The 21,538-nt window shown below is 37.0% G+C and overlaps 1 protein-coding gene across 1 annotated transcript; it reads right to left on the bottom strand.

Moving 5' to 3' along the window:
- Positions 1–383: 383 nt before the first annotated feature.
- Positions 384–7,662, bottom strand: LOC110330333 (mucin-5AC-like). Its single transcript, XM_021210328.1, has 2 exons — positions 7,609–7,662; positions 384–1,955 (listed from the first exon to the last, which is right to left on the bottom strand). The coding sequence occupies exons 1-2, from the start codon at positions 7,660–7,662 to the stop codon at positions 384–386; spliced, it is 1,626 nt and encodes a 541-aa protein (XP_021065987.1).
- Positions 7,663–21,538: the final 13,876 nt, after the last annotated feature.

Raw genomic sequence — 21,538 nt, 5'->3', positions numbered from 1 at the left:
GTGCCTATTCTTAAGGTTGTAGAGTCAGCTGGAGAAGCTGGGCCATCAGTGATGGAGCTGTGGTATGTCTTCAGAAATTTTATTTTCCTCTGGTTCATGGGGGAATCCTCCTGCTGTGGAGTTGTAGCTCCAGAAGCCTGGGTGTCATTTTTACCCAAATTCCCATGTTGAGCAGTGAAGGAGGGAGCCACAGATGTAGAAGAGGATGTATCCACAAGTATTGCATTGGCAGCAACATTTGTGTTTCTGGGGGAAGATATAGAGATTGGGACGATAGCTCTCAGAAGTTTTGTGGTTATGGATCCAGCAGCTGAGGTGGTAATGATAGATGTGTAGTTTGTCTTTGAGATCATAGAATTACTTGGTAACAGCACTGAGAGGCATCATATGGCTACAGAAGTTGTGCCAGTTGTTGACTTACTGGTTCCTACACTCACTTGGGTTGTAGTTTCATTGCTTGTGTTATTTGTTGTTTGAGTGACAGTTGTAGTCACTAATGTGGTAGTCACATTTTTTACAGTTGTGACAGTGCTAGGTGCACTTCTAGTAGAGTGTGGTGCAGGTGTGGTGCCTTGTGATGCATTCCTGGTAGAGCCAGCAGAAACAAAGACAGACGTTGTGGGTATTTTTGTAGTTGCAGGAGCAAGAGATACAGCTGTGCTGGTTGATGACAATGTGCTACCACTGGTGGTGGTCTCAAATCCCTTAGATTTGTCTCCAGTAGGCACAGAGGTGGTGTTTGAAGTGGTGACAGATGTGGTAGTTATGCTTGTTGAAGTTGTAGAGGCAGCTTGAGTGGTAGAACTATCCATGACTTGGGTGGTGGTCATATCTTTGGTGTTTGCTTCAGTTTCTGAGACCTCTGAGGTAGAAGCAGATATAGTGGTAGACACAGAGGCCAAATGAGTTGTGGACCAGGGCACTGTGTTCATGGAAGTTGTAGAACTAGGGGAAGTACCTGCATGTGTGGTTTCTCCTGAAGGCTTTGTGGATGTAGCCTCTATTTCTAAGTTAGTGGTTGATGGTACTAAGGTGGTAGTGCCAATCACCGGGGCTGTGGTTGAACTCTTAGTGGGAGAGGGTCTTGCACTGGTACTAGAAATCATTGGATTTGGTGAAGACAACAATTTCTGAGCAGGTGTTGGTTGTCCCCTCATAGATGCATTGAAGATTTCCTCTGCTAAGGAAAGTAGATTCTTTGCTGCTTCAAAGGTTTCAAGTGTGTTTTTCTCGTTGAGTTTGGGGTGTCTGGGCTTGGATTTGTTATTTATGACAAATGATGTTTGCTTTTTCAGAAGTGACAGTGTGGATTTAATCTTCTTAAGCTCTTTCTTTACAGCCCTTGAAGCGGCTCTATCCTTTTTCCTTTGCTGTCGTCTTTCCTTCCTGGACTTAGGGGGCTCTTCTGTTCTGGATGAGGCTTGCTTTCTCTTGGGTGATATTACAGATTTAGTTTTTGTGAGCCTCTTTTTTATAGCCTTCGTAGAACGTGCCAATTTTTCCTTTCGCTTTTGTCTTTTCTTTTCTAGCTTAGATGGTTGTTTCCTGCATGGTTTAGACCGGGTCCTTTCCAAGGTTTCTGAAGATCTCTTTTTAGGTTTGGGTATTTGAGTAGCTGATCTATTCCTAGGTTGTTTTACCCGTCTGTTATTTGGCCTGGACCGGTCAGATCTTCTCTTTCTACGTAATTTCCTAATTTGTGAAGAGAACTTTTCAACTCCCTTTTTAATCTTTGAGCCAGCCTCAGAAAGTACATTCTTTACACTCTGAGCATCGAAGGGTAGTGACAATCTGTTGGTAGGTAAGGCAGAGTCCTGAGACAAGGATGAAAGTTTTTTGTCAAGCTGTGTAGATAAAACTCTGCTTTGCGATGCCTTGGAAGTCAGCTTTTGGATGGGTTGACTGTTGATTACCTTTTCTCTTGTCTGCTGCCATGATTTCTGACTCTCACTGAACTACAGGGAAGAAGAAGATATTATCAAATGAGATAATGGATAAATTTTGCATTTTCATTTCTCCTTTCAGGAACTGAACAACTCTTTCATTTAGGAGGCAGTATAGCCTTTTTAAAAAAACTATAGAATAGCCTAAAATATGTTACATATAGAGCATCATGATAATATAGGGCCTGCCAGTCTTTATGTATGCTCCTTATAAAGTTCAATTAGCAGCTACCAGTATCTAATTGAAAATCTCTATGAAAACCTCCAAGCTCAACAGATTCAAGTGATTCCTAGAAATGAATGAAGTATTAAAATAATGGTCTCAGTCTGACAGTACCACACGTATCCTTCCCCATGTTGACACAGTACTAAACAGAGATTTCTCTGGGATACTAGTTTTTACATGGTGAAAAAGAACTGGAAGTGGTCACCTACTTCCCCATTGTTCCTTGACTCTTCTCATAAAACTTGCTTCAGTCTCACCTTATAGAGAATATTGGGAGAAATGGCATTGCTTGACACCTTCAATTAGGTTGAAACACAGCAAGGTAGAACTCATAGCAGCCAGCACTGTATGGAGCTGGCAACATGCTGAGGAAATGTGTATTGTTGACGTGGACAAAATAACGTCAAGGATACTTCTTATGCATGGGCTTGGCAAAACCTGGTCCAGAAACTATTAACCACAGCTTGTTCCTCATAAATGTTTATAGGTTAAGACTGTTCTATAGTTTCTCACAGAGTCCAACTAACCTTTCCTCTTAGTACAGTGCATAATAAACTTGCTGAGTTCCTGGGTTATGCATTTTATGAGAATGAGGATAGCCACCCAAGCCCAGCTTTTCCGTATGTTCTTTGTTGTTGTTGTTGTTTCTGCAGTTTTTCCCATTTCTTCATTCCTATATTGTCTTAGTCAGGTTTCTAGGACCAATCCATGCAGTACGTAGCATAGGACACAGTTAGTTCAATGTTTTCTCTCCAGCTTAGTGTCTGAGTACATGCCACCCAAAAGCACACACTACCTGCAATACCTGCCAAGCTAAGCTGTCTGTTTTCAGCAACATGATGGGGTTTTCAATGTGACTTGAGTCCATAAAGATCTACTTTCTATTATCGATATTTAAAGCTCCCCTCTTGCCTTCAACTGAGCCCATACAGAGAGGTTCCTGCCTTTATAAATTTTACAGAAAGGAAGAAATCTGTTTAACCAAGGAAGTTAAATGCATAAAAGCTCTTTATACCTCTGCCCTAATAATCCAGATGCCTGCATCCATATACTAGAAAGGAGTCTGAACACTCCTGCTTGGGAACCAGGTAGGCTGACTCTAAATCTTTATTTCTCATTCATCTCCTTCAAATCCTACTCCCCAGTCTCACCCCCAGCTCTACAGCAGACTACCCGCTGCAGCCTCATCTTCTCTGCACCACCTTCAGCCGATCACACAGATCTTACTTTTCAAACTTCCTTCTCCCTACTCACTGCTGTATCTCAGCTTCCAAGTTCAGCAGACATTCCCTGAATCCTCATTCTAGCCAGGGAAAGAAGTAGTCAAATGGCAGGTCTTTACCTCTAATTTTTCTCTCCTCCAAATTCAATCCCCTAATGTTATCCCTAGCTCTATAGAAGATTATCTGCTGTGGCCTCCCTTTCCTTGATGCCCTCCTCTCTAGTGGATGACACAGATCTCCTCCAACTTTCTTCCCTACTCATCCTGTTATTCCAGACCCCAAATGCAGCAGATATTTTCTAGGAACCTTCATGCTAAACCTGTCAGAGAAGCAAGTAGGTCAGTGAAGCTGGTAAGCTGAATAATAAAAAGGGTTGCTGGAGATATCCCTATTCCTGACCTTAGATTGTACTGCAGAGCTATAGTAATAAAAACAGCATGGCATTCACACAAAAACAGACATGTTGACTAATGGAATCAAATCAAAGACCGAGATATAAATCCACATACTATTGTCACTTGATTTTGGTAAAAAGTCAGAAATACACACTGAAAAAAAAAGATATCATCCTTAACAAATGGTGCTGGTCAAATTGGATGGCTGTATGTATAAGAATAAAAATAGATCCATACTTATCACCCTTCATAAAGTTCAACTCTAAATAGATTAATGATCTCAACACAAACCCAGGAAAACTGAACCTGATAGAAAATAAAGTGAGAAATAGCCTTGAATGTGTTGGCATAGGGAAGTACTTCCTGAACAAAATGTAGTTAGCACTGGCACTGAAGATCAACAATTAGTAAATGAGACCTCATGAAACTGAAAAGCTATTGTACAGCCAAGGACACTGTCATTAGGACAAATCAGTAACTTACAGAAAGGGAAAAGTTTTTGCCAACTACACATCCTATAGAGATTAATATCCAAAACATACAAAAAACTAAAAATCAAAAACAAAACCTAGATATCAAGAAAATTCTATTAAAAATGGGGCGCAGATCTAAACATAGAATTCTCAAAAGAGGAAACTCAAATGACTGAGAGAAACACTCAAAGAAATGTTCAGCATCCTTAGCCTTCAGAGAAATACAAATCAAATGACTTTGAGCTTTCATCTTATTCTCATAAGAGTGTCTAAGATCAATAAAACAAATGACATCTCACACTGATGAGGATGTGGAATAAAGGGACCACTCTTCAATTGCTGGACTGCAAATTTGTACAGCCACTATGGAAATCAATGTTCCCCAGGAGTCTCTCAACAGTGAGGTCCTCAGGAAGATGGGAATGGATCTACTTCAACATCAAATTCTACCACGGCTGGGCTTATACCTAAAGGAAGCTTCATCCTCCCACTGATACCATGTCCTTTGCCACTCTATTCATAATAGCCAGAATTTGAAAACAACATAGATGTCCCTCAACAGAAGACAGGTTCTGTAAACAACCTGTCATATATTTATTTACACATTGGGATATTACTTAGCTCTTTAAAAAAAATGAAACCATGAAACAGATGGAGCTAGACAAAAATCATCCTGAGTGAGATATCCCAGCCCCAAGAAGACAAATATGGTACGTGGTAACCCTGGCTGTGTTGAAGGCTGCTCTCCACAAACTCTTGTAAAACCTCACCTACACAACACATTGAACATGGGGAAGCTCAGCTTCTGGCTACATAGAGCCTTTGCTGCTATGTTCTATCATCTTTGTTACAGAAAGGTATTCTGCATGCTACCAAACCTAGAAACGTAAACACCAACAACCCAGATACAAATCTTTCCATTTACAATAGTGTCCTGCATGCAAGATATGTGAACAAGATGGTGGCATGAAGCTTGTGAGAGTAACTAACCAATAGTTAATTTGAATTAAGGCTCACTCCATGAGGTGGAGCCCGCACCCAAGACTGATTAGATGATCAAGAATCTAAGACTGGGACCAGGGGAAACCCAAAACAATACTGTTCTTCTAAGGAACATAGCAGGAAAACAACTCCTAAGGTCTTTTTGCTCTGCTCATAGATCAGTGCCTTGCTCTGCCATTATAAGGGAAGCTTCCTCATGCAGCAGATGTGAACAAAGACAGAGGCACACCCTCAGACATTATAAAGAGAGTCAGAAACTTTGGAAGCCTCAGCCTTAAATAAGTTGTCTCTATGTGATCCCTCTTCTCAGGGATCAGGGAATCCTGCAGAAGAGAAGGTGAAAAGAGGGTAAGAGACAGAGAGGGACCAAGGAAACCAGGCCTTCTAGACAGAATAAGATTGATGTACATAGATTCAGAGAGACTGAGGCAGCATGTACAGGGCCTGCATGGGTCTGCATCATGTTGGCTCCCAGAGCTGAAAAGAGAAGTAGACACACGCCTACCCCTAACTAGGCTATCTCTAGTTGAAACTAAAACTACTTGCAAAAAAAACCAATTTTCTCTAAGGGATCCTCATTGAGGAAACAAACTACTCTTAGGGGTAGATTGCACGGCCAATAATGAAAGAAATCAATGTCATTTTTTTTTTTTTTGCTGTTCCCTGTCTCATAATGTCAAGGTTTTTCTTTTCTAAATATTTTAAATCTAATTTTAATTTAATTTTGTTTGATTCAGGCATTTTTTGTGTTTTTATATTACAGGTCCTTTGCATGTATATATTATGGCTTCTAGTTTAGTGTTCTTATGAGCTTTCTGAGTGTGTGAACAAATGGGTTTCTGCATCTACATTTGTGTCTTGTGTTTTTCCCCCTAGGTTCTTTTATTATTATTTATTTTATTTTATTTTATTTTATTTTTTTGAGACAGGGTTTCTCTCTGTAGCCCTGGCTGTCCTGGAACTCACTTTGTAGACCAGGCTGACCTCAAACTCAGAAATCCTCCTGCCTCTGCCTTCCAAGTGCTAGGATTAAAGGCATGCACCACCACGCCCGGCTTTCCCTAGGTTCTTTTGCTTCTGTTTGTTTTGTATTACTCTGATGTGTTATTATCCCTTATATGTCTGTTTTATAACAAGAGCTAGAGAGGGGTTGAATTAGGATGAGAGCTGAGGTGGGAAGGAACTGAAGAGTTGGTGAAGGAGAAGAAAGAAGGAAAACCTTAATCAGGATATAATATGTGAGGAAAATTATTTTCAATAAAAGAAAAAAAAAAAGGATGCAAACACCCAAGTTCTACTTTCAGTATCAACTTTCTCTGGGTGGATATTGACTGCTATGGAAAGAATTTTGTAATAAATTACAGTTGAGTAAAACTGATAACATGTAAAGACTAATTGTAATTCTAAAAATATTTCCAAATGGAAACATAAGGAACAAACAAGTATTTTGCAATTAAACCAGGAGAACAGAAAGACTTCTTTCAGCTCTATGAAAGAACAACAGGTGAACAGAAAGGCCTAAAGTTGAAAGCGCGGTTTCCCCTAGCGCATCAAGTTCAAAATCTACTTGTACAAGCTGTGTTTCAGATGAGGCAAAGTGTGAGCTTATAATTCTCTTAGACATCATTGTTTCTCCCTTTGTCTAGGGTCAATTGTAGACAGTGGTTGAAGGGCCTATCTCCCTTGTCTTAAATTGCCTTTGTCTTAAATGGGAAAATCCTTTGTAGCTTTTGACCCTAAGGATGCAAATAATAGAAACAGATGGTGCACTTCAGAAGAAAACTTTCTTCACTTGGAGGTGCTGGGTGGGCATGGGCTCTAAGGAGCAGGGCCTGGTCACTGAGGAGAGGGGTGTGGACATTAAGGAGCCTTGGTACTTTCTTCATAAAGTTAGTTCCATATCTCCTATGTTTATTCAGAGGTTTTTTTCTCATTCCTTATTCTCCTCACACAATAGTATGCTTTTCCATCCTTTTCAACTCCTTTATTTTCTTTCTATCTCTCCCTTTATTTGGATCTCTTTCCGAATTCCAGGTGATCATTTATTCATTTATTCAGGAATTCTGTGACAGGGTCACACTCAATGCCCAGGCTATCCTTGAACTTGCAATTCTTCTGGTGCCTGGGATTCACCTGCTGTAGGTGAATGCTACCACGTGATTTCAAATAGACTTATTCCCATGAACATCGGAAGAAAAATCTGTTCTTCTTCCTCTTTATCGTGTGTTAGTCCATCCTGGCTTCAAAAGACAGTATCATCGTCTTGCCTTTAACCCGATCCTAATTTTTACATAGCCTTTATTTTTAGGCAGTTATTATGTGTTTTTCAAGAGTCTAGGAACTTACCTGAAAGCAAGTGGCAAAGGCCAAAATGAGTCCTTGTAGGATCAAAGCCTTCATCCCGTCTTTTTAACACCTTAGTGATGAAAATCAGAAAAGTATTTGTTAGCTTCTTAACAAATGCTACGATGAGGAACCCAACCCCTAGTGATTTAAAAAAAAAAAAAAAAAAAAGGGCTGTCTAAGGACAAAGTATTATTTTCTTCTCCCTGAGTTGAACTATAGATACACTTGTAAAAGTTTAAGCACACATGTGTTTCTTTAATTGAAATAAGTTTATCACACAATATATTTTCATTTCTTTTTCCTTCCTCAATTCTTCCTAGATCTCTTTACCTCTGTGTGCACACGACCTGGTTTTATCTCTCTTTAAAAACAACAACAGCAACAAAAATAACCAAAATCAAATAACAAGAAATAAGACATACACCCAAAATCCCCAACAGAAACACACACACACACACACACACACACACACACACACACACACACACACACACACCAGTGAGCCAGTGAGGGCAGAAAGAATAAAAAGAAAGTACTGAGGGAAGGAATATAATCAAAGTATACCATATCATATAAACACATATATGTATTAAAATGTCATGATAAAACATGATTTTGTGCAATTAATAAATATAATAAAGTAGAAATACAAACCTGATTATTCTAGTTTCTGAGTTAAAAGTTTCTATTGTTTCCCATTGATCCTATAGACAAAAAAAAATTAAAAAAAAAAAAATAAATGGCTTTAAAGGCATTTTTAACCCTTACCTCTTAATATTCCTTTACACCTCACTATGTATATACACGTGTATGTATGCGTGCCTGTAGATGTGTGTCCATGAAGATTTTTTCCCTCTAACTCGTTTTGACAGTTAATCATAATCACTTCAGTAAGGCTTTGCCTACATATTGGAACAGACCCAACCAAGTGAGCTAATTATGTTTGATGTCAAAGAGAATTCTCAAACAATGAAATTTTTCTAGTCTTTAATAGTTGTGCCTCTATTCCTCATTCTGGCTTTTTTTTTAAATTCTGAGTTTCTGTCATGGATTTTCTTTTTTCTTTTTTCTTTTTTTTCTTTTCTTTTTTTTTTTTTTTTTTTCTGCTACGATAGAGTTCTGGGAACTGTTTTCTCTGACAATGTCCAATAGTGAACTCATGAGGACAGTTTTAAATAACTTCTAGAAGATCATGATTAGTCTGTCAACACTTTGTGGATATTTGTTTGCATAATTTCCTCTTCAGTTAAGACTGGGTAGAATTGAACCCACTCCAAGCTTAATCTTGGTTAGAAAACAGACATTAGCAAAGGAAAGTGTTTTCTGAATTGAAGGCATCCTAGAAGAACTAGATCTGTTCACATAGTTACCTTGGTGCAGTTATCTTTGGAGGACTTCGAGTTCATCCAGTTCCAACAATTGGATATCTGCCGATGAAGAACTGATGGAGTCTTGTCTCTAATAAAGCAAGCCTGCCTTCTCTATGTCCCGCCTACTTTTCCTCTATTGGTTGTGGTACAGAGTAGTCTAGGAAAAAATAATGTGCGTGCATAAGTGTGTCTCTGTGTGTGTGTGTGTGTGTGTGTGTACACGTGTGCGCGTGCGCGCGCGCGAATAGATTAATCAGTTTAGTCTTGAACCGTTTGCTATTTTACATTTTTCTTTCAGAAACATTACAAACACTCTTATCTATATTTTTGTTGGAAGTAGTAAGAATAAACACGATCGTTAACAAACATCATAAATTAGCATAAAAGCCTTTATGTTCACTGTTTAATTTAATTTATTATTGTTCTAGACAGTTTTAATTGTTAAAGATTCCAAATTTGATCAATTACATTTATGTACCTTGTTTCAGTTTTCTGAAGTATAATATAAAAAGATCAATGTTAAAAATAACATCCTAAGACTGTAGTCTTTTCTCCATTGGCATAAATATACTTTTAAGCTTTTAAATCTAAAGTGTCTATTATAGAGAATTTATACAGGCACCCCCAAATTTTAAAAGCGTGTGTTAAATAATTACTAATCAGCTTTCTTAATCCTTATTCAATTGCTCTTACCATGTATATGAAAATATAGATGATTTTCATCTATAACTAAGAAATAGTATAACAGCTTTTGTAAGACAATATTAATAAAAAGAACACCAGTCCCTGAAACAGAAAGCCTTTGATTAACCCTCGTGCATATTGTTTTAACTACTCTATAACCTAAATTCATTTGTAAATACTGTTTTTCCTTATCACCCTGGTGCTAGTTACCTGAATAAGTTATCAAAATCAAAAGAAAACATCTATGGAAATATGTTATACAATTAAATATGTTTATTATAACTGTTATTTTAAAATTTAGTTTATTTGAACATTTAATTTTCCTAGTAACATTATTTATATATATTTTAAACATGATGTTCAATTTTGTTATTATTAGACTTAGAAGGAAATCTCCTATTTATTCAACAGATATTTATCAGACCCCTCATTATTTTTGCATTGGGAGGCTATGGATGGATTTGTTGGGGTGATAGAACAGTGGAGCACAAACAAGAACATTTCCATGTTACATATCAAGTGTGTGTGCTTCCACTCAGCTATTTCTCTTGGACAAAATTTCTCCATTATCTTGTTTTTCAGGGACCATGTGGAGGTTGGAAGACGGAGTTTGGCTACACTTGAATCGCTGTGTATATGCTTAATAAGTAATGTCATAATTAAGCGTGTATAACAGCAATAAGCTGTGTTGTCTTTACTGAGAATTGAGGTAAGAACTTCCAGGTGAGAAAAATTACATATAATTATGACTGTTCCGCTGATTTCAGGCATAATAAAATTTACCTCCCTTTTCTCTTAGACCAATCAGACAATATCTTTTATAAAGCCAATATTATTTTAGGTTTATGGTTCTCACTTTGATTGAATATTGGAACAGGAGAGAGGATGTTGGACTAAGGACTTTGGTGACATAGTCCTCTTTTGAGTTTATAGTTAACAATTCCCTGAAGAAAGGCTTTATGTAAACTCCTTATCATATTACAGGTTTAATGTTTATATTAAAATTAATCATGCATTTATCACTGTGACTTCAAGAATATTTAGAAAGTTTTAGTAAAATAAATTTAGTTTGTTGTTAACAACAATAAAATATAAAAATATAAAATATAAATATAAATATAAATATAAATATAAATATAAATATAAATATAAAATACATGGAAACTACATGAAAAAAACTAACTCAAATCTAAATATTAGTGAAGATTATATGAAAATTCAAACAGCTTCAAATAGAACAATAATGGAAATTACATTGTTGTACAGTTTGACATTTTATTAATTGTACTTATATCAGATTGCATTAGAAAATAAAATTGAGGATATATGATTCATATCTTATAACCAGAGAAGAACATTTCAGAACAGCTTGCCCATCTGTCCTCATATACCATGTTTAGAAAAACAATCATTGGAAACAACTGAATAGTAGAAAGTTTAAAGAAAAAAAATAAATGTATGACATGTATTGTTGAAGAAAGAATAAAAATGATTGGGGAAGCTGAACCTACAACTTTAGGTCAACTCTGAAGAGCAGATGAGCAATTCAGAAATAAAGAATTTGAGGGTTTAGACTCATTTAAAGAATAAGTAAATGTGTTGAATAGCCAAATCCTTATATCACCACATAAATATATATTGAAATGCTAGAAAATATTTTTCATTCCAATACCAGAATGGATTAAATTCCAAAATAATAAAGCACTTTTCATTCACTTTTATCTGAGAATCTTATCTCTTTGCTCATCATTGCTCAATTTAATGTGTCACCACAATTATTCTTTTGGTTATAGTATTTTTGAGATTTAAAGAAACAATTCTTCCAGCAGTTTCTAATATGCCATTTGATGCAGAACTAAGAGTTGAATCAGAATTTAAATATGTAAACATCTCAGTCTTGTTTGTTTCTGAAGTACTAAAGCAGGCTGGAGAGATGACTCAGCCATTAAAGGCTAGGCTCACAACCAAGAATATAAGAGGAATAAAGCAAAGCATTTTGACTGTAGATATTAGAAATATTTAGATTCCTATTTATTGTTGAATTTTATCCCAAGGGTTAAAACTTTCATACCACAAAGTAACTGCAATTTATTATTTTACCGTAATCTTTACATTTTCATAGTGTGCCAATGATGAACACCTGTTAATATAAGAACTGTATCTATGTTTTTGGTGCCAGGTGACATTTGATACACATACATATTGTAAAATATTTAAATTAAGTTACATACTTAATTCATCCTATTTTTTCTCTGTAGGATTTCCAGATTGAACATGCTATGCAAGCACTCTACCCTGGAGCCACACCCAGGTTTTTTTCTTGGGGTCACCCACACTCTGTTTTAGAGGCATTATGCCAGTCTATAGCTGAACTGCTCCAGAGCAGCTAACCAGACTTTTGTCTTCCATCTAACTAAAAGTCCACTGTCCAGTCTTTCTCCGTCTCTCTCTTCCCACGACTCTTCCTAGATTCTAGCCATAATCTCTGCCCTGGAAGTCAAGAGCCATTCAGATTCAGACCAGGCTGAAGTGAGAGATCTCCAGTTTTTAGTTAACTCTTAAGCATATGCAACTCCAGGTACCCAGATGTCCTTTCTACTGTATTTGAATAACAGTCTGTTTGGTACTTAAGTACTAAAGTACTTATGGACCCTATAAACATTTTAAAGTTTATTTCATACTTTTGAGAATGCAATATAATATAGCTACATTCCTTCCTTCCCTTCTCCCCTAAACCCCTCCCATGTTCCCCTCCTTGCTCTGTTTCAAACTCATGGCCTTTTTATTCATTAATTGTTATTGCAAGCATGTATGTATATATTTACATGGATATATTCTTAAATGTGACTTGTTAAGTCTGTACGTTACTTGTATGTGTGTTTCCAGGGTTGAATACTTGACAAGGAATTATGAATTGTTGTGCCCTTCTCTGGGTCATCTTTGTTCCCTGCTGTTTTCCTTGTTTAGTTTATGTTTGGGCAGATATGCTGGTGAAACTCTGGGTTTATCTTCCGGCATTACAAGTAGACACAATTTCACAGCACACCGGATCCTCTGGTTCTTATAGTCTTTCCACAGCTTCTTCCACCATGTTCCTTAAGGGAGTATGTTGTAGATGCACCCTCTGTGACTGGAGATGCACCCCCTGAGACTGGGGTGTACAATTCTGCATTTTGATTGGTTGTTTTTTCCTTTTGTGATTTGTTTTGCAAAGAGAAGTTTGTTTAATGAAGGGTGACTTCTATGATTTTCTGCTTTCCCAGTAGGTTCATGAGACAAAGAGCTTCCTTCATTTTCTAGTAAAGTAATCTTTGATTCTTTCTGAAAAAGCAATGTTAAGTGAACAGAGTCACCAGTCAATTCTAGTAGTTAGCTAGACCATGGCTCAGAATGACTAGATGAAGGAACCTGGGAAAACACTTCTTGATGTGGCCCTGTATGAGGAGCTCTCTTTTCCAGGGAAAGTGTTTCACACCTTAATGCCTGGGATGGGTAGTAAATTCCTAAGATGCCTTCAAGGCATCTTTTCTATTGTCTTAGTACTAGGTACTTGGCTATTTATTTACTTATCTATTCACATCCCAAATGCTTCCCCACTTCCCTTTGCAGAGTTCCTCCCCCATCCCCTTTGCCTCCTAGAGGGAAGCCCAACCCATATCCCCTAGCCCTGGTGCTTCAAGTTTCTGCAGGATTAAGGCATCCTCTCCCATTGAGGACAGTTGTGGGCAGCCCTCTCCTACATATGCATTAGGGGCCTCTGAGCAGCCTGTGTATGCTCTTTGGTTGGTGGTTCAGTCTCTAGGAGCTCCCAGGGGTCAAGGTTAGTTGACACTGTTGGTCTTCCTGTGGGGTTATCTCCTTGAGGGTCTCAGTCCTTCCCCTAACTCTTCCCCACAAGTCTCTGACTTCCATTCAATGATTGTGTGTATCTGCATCTCTCTTAGTCAACTACTACGGAGAGCCTTTCAGGGAGCTGCTATGCTAGGCTTCTGTCCTCAACCATAGGCATCATTAATAGTTGAGGACTTGGTGCCTGCCCATGGGGTGGGTCTCAAAATGGGCTGGTCAATTGTCAGCCATTCCTTCAGTCTCTGATCCATCTTTGCCCCTGCATTTCTTTTAGATAGGACCAATTTTAGGTCAAAATTTTATAGGTGTGTTAGTGTCCCCATCACTCCAATGGGGGTCCTGTCTGGCTATTGGAGGTGGTCTCTTCAGTTTCTATATTTTAACTGTTGGGCATTTCTGCTAAGGCTACCTGCATTGACTCCTGGGAACTTCCCTCATCCGGGGTCTCTGAGAATTTCTTAGAGAAACCCCCATCTCTGATACCTGGAAGCTGCATATTTGCATTCATTCTCCTGTGACTCACTCCTGTTTCTCTCTGTGCCTGACTGTGGCCCCCTATTTCACTATCCCTCTCCTTACCCACTGAAGTCCCTCCTTGCCTCTGTCTCCCATGACTGTTTTGTTCTCCCTTCTAACTGGGATTCAAGCATTCTCATTTGGGCCTTCCTTCTTCTTTAACTTCTTTGGGCTTATGAGGTTATTTTATATATATATATATATATATATATATATATATATATATATATATATATACACACACATATACATACACACACACACACACACACACACACACACACATATACTTTACTGCTGAGTCAGTGCCTATGTTGCTAGGACTGTGCTGGTAGTTATTGGTACTTACTGGTGATAGTGTTATTGGTGTTTCTGGTGCCTTGGGTGTAGCATTGGAAGTCTGAGGTGCAGTAGCTATTGAATTAGCTGTGGCAAAATTCAGGGGACTCACTTTGGACACAACACTTCTGATAATACTTAAAAGAGCCAGAGATGGTAGTGCTTACCGAAGGTTTTGTCACTGGTAGAACACCTGTGGTCCTTGTCAGAAGTTTTCTGTTTTGTGATTTGTAAAACCCTGCATATTTCAGAGACTATCATTGGTCAATAGGAATGGGTAAGTTTGGTGCAAATGATAAAGTAGTCTTTCTTTGGCCTGTACTGTAGACATTGACTGTTGGATAGTTAAAAATGCTAATTTCACCTCTCAACAATAATTTACAGGTGACTAGTTATCTTTTAAGTTATAGCGAAGTATGACATGAACCTGAACCTGGCAGATACAGGCTTTGGTGTTGGATGCTCACAAGTGAGCAGTGAGCCCTTTGCTGACATGGAGCAAATAGAATTTGCCTTTGAGCTAGGGGGATGGAGAAATTTTTTGATGCTGATAAAGTTTGGCATTACTAAATGATGATTGCTTTTTTTTCTGCTGTCTGATTCAGTTTGATATGACTGCTGTCTCTCCCTAAATTCTAAAGCAGTGGTTCTCAATATTCCCAATGCTGCAACTCTTTAATACAGTTCTTCACGTTGTGCTGACTCCCAGATATAAAAGTATTTTTGTTGTCACTTCCTAACTATAATTTTGCAACTGTTATGAATTGCAGCATAACGATCTGTGTTTTCTGATAATCTTAGGTGACCCTTGTGAATGGGTTGTTTGATCCCCCTTGAAAGAGGTTTCAACTCATAGTTTGAGAACCACTGCTCTTAATAAGAACTTTACCCAGTAAAACTCTTGCACAATTATCATGTCATATATATTTTGCCATTAATATAAATTGATATCTATTATTTGGCTATTGCCATTTTGGGATAAATAAAATTTTAAGAATTAAGTTATTCAAAAATTCAGCAAATTTTAAGATTTCAAGAAATTAACTTGAATTTGTTTTCAAAGTCAGAATTGCTGAAGTTTAGTTGCTATAGATGGAACTTTTCAGTTACTTATTACTATTGTGCTGTGAACTGAGTGCCCAGTGTTTAAATGATGTGCACAGGACAGAGTGAGCAGAGTGGCACTGAGTCTACTGTAACAAGATACTTGGGTCTGTGAATGTGATTGGAAAAATTTTGACCACACTCCAATGTAATCAAAAGTAACTTCCTCAGAAGTCATTTGTGAATGATCTCTTTTTATTGAATTCCATTGAGTTTCAAAGTCTTTCACAAGGTCTAAAATGTAAGAATAAATTTTCTGTAATGAGGAAGAAGTGAAAAAAAAAAGGTGTCTTAATGAATTTGTGCATCTTGTTGAAGGCTAATTGGATGCTATATGGGTTTAATTCTAGCATTTAGGATGCAGAGGCAATTGCATCTCTGTGTGTTCAAGGTCAGCCTAGTATCTACATTGACCTCTCATTAAGCCAGGGCTGTCTGAAGAAGGATTCTGTTTCAAAACAAAAACAGAACAAAACACAAAAACAAAACAAACAAACAAACGAATACCACAGTGTTTAAAATTAAGGGCCCAGTTTCAGCAAACCAAATAATCGGGTTCTGGAACCTCTTTGAACACCTTGCTTACATTCTAATGAGCAGAGTGGAAACCTATTTTTCTATAGTGGAGCAAAACATTTATGTAGGTGGGATTTCCTTGGGAGTAAAGAATTAGGTCTTTTTCTTTGCAGTCTCTCTCTCTCTGTAAATCTTTACACTGTCCATAGTAGAATATGACAGCTTATTGCTATTGTTAAAATCTATTCAGTCATTTGTATCTTTTTGCTCATTTTTGGAAAACCTTATCAATGAAAAGTATCATGTAGTAACCAGACTTATTGGAAAGTAATTATTGTAACATATCCTATGGCTTCACTCCACTTATTATTTTCACAGGATTGATAGTATATGAAATATTAAAATAAAATTATTCTAATTGCTTAAATGGAGACATTTACAATAGCTTGTTTAAAAGAGAAAATCAGAAACATCTTTTGTGTTCTTATTTGTAATTGAATATCAGAATTATTTGCCCTTGTTTTAGAGTTTTGGAAAAAAAATCTTAATTACATGAAACTGCCTTTGTATGTTAATATGTTCAAATTATTTTACCGCTTTGACCTGTAAATGTATATATACAGTTACAAGCCAGGGCAGATAATGAACAATGTGTGCTTAAAGTAGTAAAGGTGTAAGCATTCGTCATTGTGTTGAAAAATTTATTACAATAATTACAGTAAGAGTTGTTACATGGGGAAGAATTATCCTGAGAATTAAATCTATGTTTAAATCTTGTCATTTTGTAGGTATTTGATATCATTTAACCTTATACTAAAAAATAGGTGACAGCATTTCAATTCAGAATTGGGATATTATTAGGTTTAAATAAGAAAGGCTTATTAATACATGAAACATATTACTAAGCAGATTGTAAAAGTAATTAACAACACGAAGGCTAACTTATTTATATACTGAAAGACATTAGCTGCTTACCTTAAACAATTTGTAAGGAAAATGTTCATATACCTTTACATTTTATATTTTCATCACTAATAAATTTCATTTACTCATTTATTAAAAACATTTAACATCTTTTTTTGGGGGAGTGAGGACTCTGTTCTTAGCACTAAAGACCCATGACCTCAATGGTAATATCTATGCTGGTAGAAAACCAGATGGGAAGGATTGACCTTATTTTCTGTGGAGTCCTCTAAGCAGATTCACATCTCAAGTACGATCGTCATTACTGTGATAGTTCTTCTAAGCTACACTTGGCTAAAGCGATATAACAGACGTGGCAGTAACAGAACAATACATAATGGCACCTTCTCATGAGATCAGTGGCCATCAGCTTTAGGCCAGAAAGACCATTTATGCTGCAGAATGTCGCGCGCATCTGATTTGTACTGATTTGTTTTCTTTCTGGATGTTTTCCACCTACTTTAGAACAATGATCTCCATATGTCCCTTCGTGACATTTAAAATCTTTGTTTTGTTAGATAAGGGGACATAGCCAAGAAGGGGTGAAAGGCTCTTTGTCCTAGGACATCAGGAAAAAAAAAAAGTAGAGCTTAGTTTCATGGCCTTCTGAAGAAAGCATCTCAAGCTCTGGTTCAGCCACACTCTGTGTATGGAAATTTTCCTCCTGGGATCTGGATGGCTGACAATGACTGTGGAAAAGTTATCCACGATTACAGCAGATGCTTGCCTAGACCATTTGTTTCTTCCCTAATGTGAACACAAGACATTTCTCTTTTAGCCAAAGAGAATAAATATATTTAAATTGGTTAAAATTACTAAAAATGACAAATAAGGTTTTATTTAGAAGTGTGGTTCTAAAAAGTAGGGTGTCCAGGCCTTGATGCTTGACCCTATTCTCTACCAGTTATTACTGTGTTATTACTGGTTACATCTTTCATCTGTGTGACATGGCATCTTACCATGCCTTCAATACATTATTTTGCTGGCCTTGATATATTCTTTACCCTTCGGGCTGACATATCCCACCATTTTCTTGATCTTTATGCTACATTACTGGATAGGCATACCAAATTTAATATTCTTAAATAGGATTCTAAATCTTTCGTTTCCCCAAAACCACTCACCATAGTTTTTGCCATCTTCAGTAGGCTTGTTACTGTTTGGTTTTTGTTTAGCTTTCGTCTAAAATCTTTATTTTTTCTGACCTACTATCTCTTCCTCTTTTCACCCTCTATGCTTGGTTGACAAACAGGGAGTCTTTTTTAAAGCATCCAGGATTCTATCTTTTTTCCTTCCTCCTCCAAACTGTCATCTCTCATGTGGTCTACTTTAATGAGCCTTGCTGGTCTCTGCTGTATCAAGCCTCATGGCAAGGGTGCCATCTACTTCAGGCCTGCATTTGATACAGTGCTCTTTCTGATTGTTCCAGAGTGTGAGCTGGGATACGAAGTATTCTTTGAAATTGCTGCAGAGTGTTTAATGTTGCTTTACTTTCATTCCTTGCACACCTAGGGCTTTATCCTGTGAAAAGATTAGAATCTCTGGGCAAAGTATATAAGACCTTCTTAGAAAAGAGGAAACAAAGAAAAAGCATATTCCACCAATTAATTCATAGTTAGTTGTATAAGTTATAAAAAAGAAAAACCCATAACATTTGTTTCAATGACTGTTGTCAATATCTCCAAGCTTATAGATTGAATCATTTGCTAGTTAATAATTTATGCTCAAAATTAAAGAAGTAAATGGCTTACTGTTTCCTGGCTCTCTATAAACGTTCGGTACTATCTAATCACACATTTAATTTTTCCCTTTATTCATTGGCAATATTATCCTTTACTTTTATCCAGTTAATTTATTTTCTCAAAGCCATTCTGTGATCCCCATTTAATACTTAAAAGTAGATTTAGTTTTGTTTTCATTTAATTTTGTGTATTTGCATGTGTCTGAGTAGGGTTTTGAGCATGTGCATGTGAGTGCCTGAGGAGAATAGAGTAGGGTTTTGGGTCCCCAGGAGCTGGGGTTAGTGGCAGCTGTGAGCCACCTGCAGCCGGTACAGTAAACTGAACTTGGGCCTTTGGTAGAGCAGCCAGTGCTTATAGCCATTGAACTTGTCTCTTTATACTGGTTTTAGTTTTTGGTTCCTTGGTGCTGACTTCTGTATTAAAAATGTGAAGAATAGCATTATTTCTTTGAGAAATACGACTCATTCTGAAATATATCTTTTATTATACATAATCATATATATATATATATATACATACATACTCATACACATACACACATATATACATATATACACATACATACTCATACACACACTGTTAATGAGCATGATTATTGTTTTAATAGGTAGAGCATTATTAAAAACGCATTGACTTTTTTAAAAACTCACTTGAGGTTCCTGTCTTGAGCTGTTTTTAACTAGCAGGTTTTATTATATAACACATGATTTACATGTTGGCTTATCTGTTTTGCATAGAACTTCATGCTTTTGATAGAAAATTAGAAAAAAACTATTAAAAATATGTAAGAATTTGTATATAAACTTGCTGTTTTTTAAAGTGGAATACATTTGTTAATTACATTCACTTTAATTATGATAATGAATGTTTTTCACACTTAACATTTTATATAAGCATTCAATTATGTTACACATTATAAAACATATTTTAAATGACAAGTATCTAGTTATCATATTATTTCTAATTTCTCATTAATTGTGCTAAAGTAATATTCCATGTATGTTTAGTTTTCATCCTTGCCTTCTTATTCATGACTATCACGTATTATTTACAATGTCACTGTGATTTTTCTACTTTCATGTCTTTGTAATCTGTGCTAAAGTAACATGACAGTCTGATTCCTTCAAGACAATCAGAGCTCCAGACATCTTTATGCTCAAAATTGCCTAAAGAGGGAGCTCTTGGATTTAGGACTTTCTCCAGACTAGGACTGGTCAAAGGAAACAAAATATCATTCAGATATTAAAGTGGTATGCAAATTGGTGACTAATTACACAGTTCATACCAGAAAGTGAAAATTCCACTTATTCTTCAAACATTACCCCTTTCACATTTTCCCTGCTAAATATTGCCTTGGGCTGCTCAGTCTATAAATACTGTCTCTTGTATTTGGTGATTGGTTTGCCAGTTCCAGGGAGAATACATCATGTTCCTCCCCTTCTTTGTGAATTATTAGACCATAATAATTGTTATTAGACCATAACAATCTGTTCTCTCTCTGTTGTCTCATAAACAATATGGAATTAGCACAGGAATCATTTGCTCACAATATATGTTGAGGTGAACATATTAACAGTATATTCTATCAGCCTGAAGTTAAAGAAAATACTGTAAGTATACTTGAGCAAATTTTTAGTTTATAAAAATCTCTTAAATACATAAGAATGAGCCAAACAACTGTAAGAAATCTGTGAAATATACACGGCAATATGGTATAGGCTGAAATCCATGGCTGTACTTAGCAGACCATATAATCTTTTGCTCCTATATTACAATATGCTCTTAGTCTCAGAGAGTAGAAGAACCTTGTCTGCTAGTGAGGATTGGGTTTTAAACATTAATCCAGATTAGGTGCATCAGCCAGTACCCTGTGCAATTTCTGTGTTCTGTCATCCATTGCCTGTTCTGAAGAGTTTTGTTTAGGAGTAATTGCCCTTGAGAAAACTGAAAACAGTGCCTATGATTCCAGACATGTGGTGAAATTTTCCACAAGTTTTGCATCATATTCATATTCAGAAGCTGACACATCATCTTCAGGATATACCTTTTGGCATCAGTAATATGATTTTTCAGGCTCAAAATGAACAGAGGTGCAGGTGGCAGAGGTGACATTGTCACAGATGTTATTTGTCCCAGCATTAAGTTTAGAAATGGTCACTCTGTGAACAGTTATCATGGTTTTGAGAGCTTCTACATGGGAGTAAATGCAGCTGTTTCTCTGACATTATCGTGGCTGTGGGGCTTGCTGAGAAAGCAGCTACAGTGCCTTCTTTTCAAAGGTTGCATGTCGTGGCTTTAAAACTATCTACAAGGGGTTTCAACTACTGGACAGCAGGTGTATCAATTACTAGCTGTTGTCCAACCTTCAGGGGTCAATGATTGGTGGTAAGAATAGGATCAGAATGTGGGGTGATGTCTTGAGATTCAGGAAAGGCACCAAAGCTGGCTGAGTGTGGTGGTCCATCTGCACTCCCTGTGTTTAGGGGGTAGGGAAAAGGGTTCCTGAAATGAGCTTGGTACCTAGACTAGCTGGGATTGGATGCTTACTTCCATATAGAAAATGAATAACAATGAAAGGAGATACACAACATCAAAATCTGACCTCCACTAATGCACGCACATTTAAATATGTTTGTGTATTCCTACATATGCACACACATGCATACATGCATGCATACTCACACACACTCATGCCATGTGCCAAAGAAATCTTCATAGGTAACCGGTCAGTGGTGGCGCACACCTTTAATCCCAGCACTTGGGAGACAGAGGCAGGCGGATTTCTGAGTTCAAGGCCAGCCTGGTCTACAGAGTGAGTTCCAGGACAGCCAGGGCTACACAGAGAAA

The sequence above is a fragment of the Mus pahari genome, chromosome 13 (assembly GCF_900095145.1).
Source record: "Mus pahari chromosome 13, PAHARI_EIJ_v1.1, whole genome shotgun sequence".
Lineage (NCBI taxonomy): Eukaryota > Metazoa > Chordata > Mammalia > Rodentia > Muridae > Mus > Mus pahari.
This window is presented reverse-complemented; position numbering and strand designations above follow the sequence as displayed.

Excerpts from the sequence above, each read along its gene's own strand:
- LOC110330333 (XM_021210328.1), bottom strand. The coding sequence starts at position 7,662 with ATGAAGGCTTTGATCCTACAAGGACTCATTTTGGCCTTTGCCACTTGC. Across the intron at positions 1,956-7,608 it reads CCTTTGCCACTTGCTTTCAG|TTCAGTGAGAGTCAGAAATC; the intron begins GTAAGTTCCTAG and ends TCTTCCCTGTAG.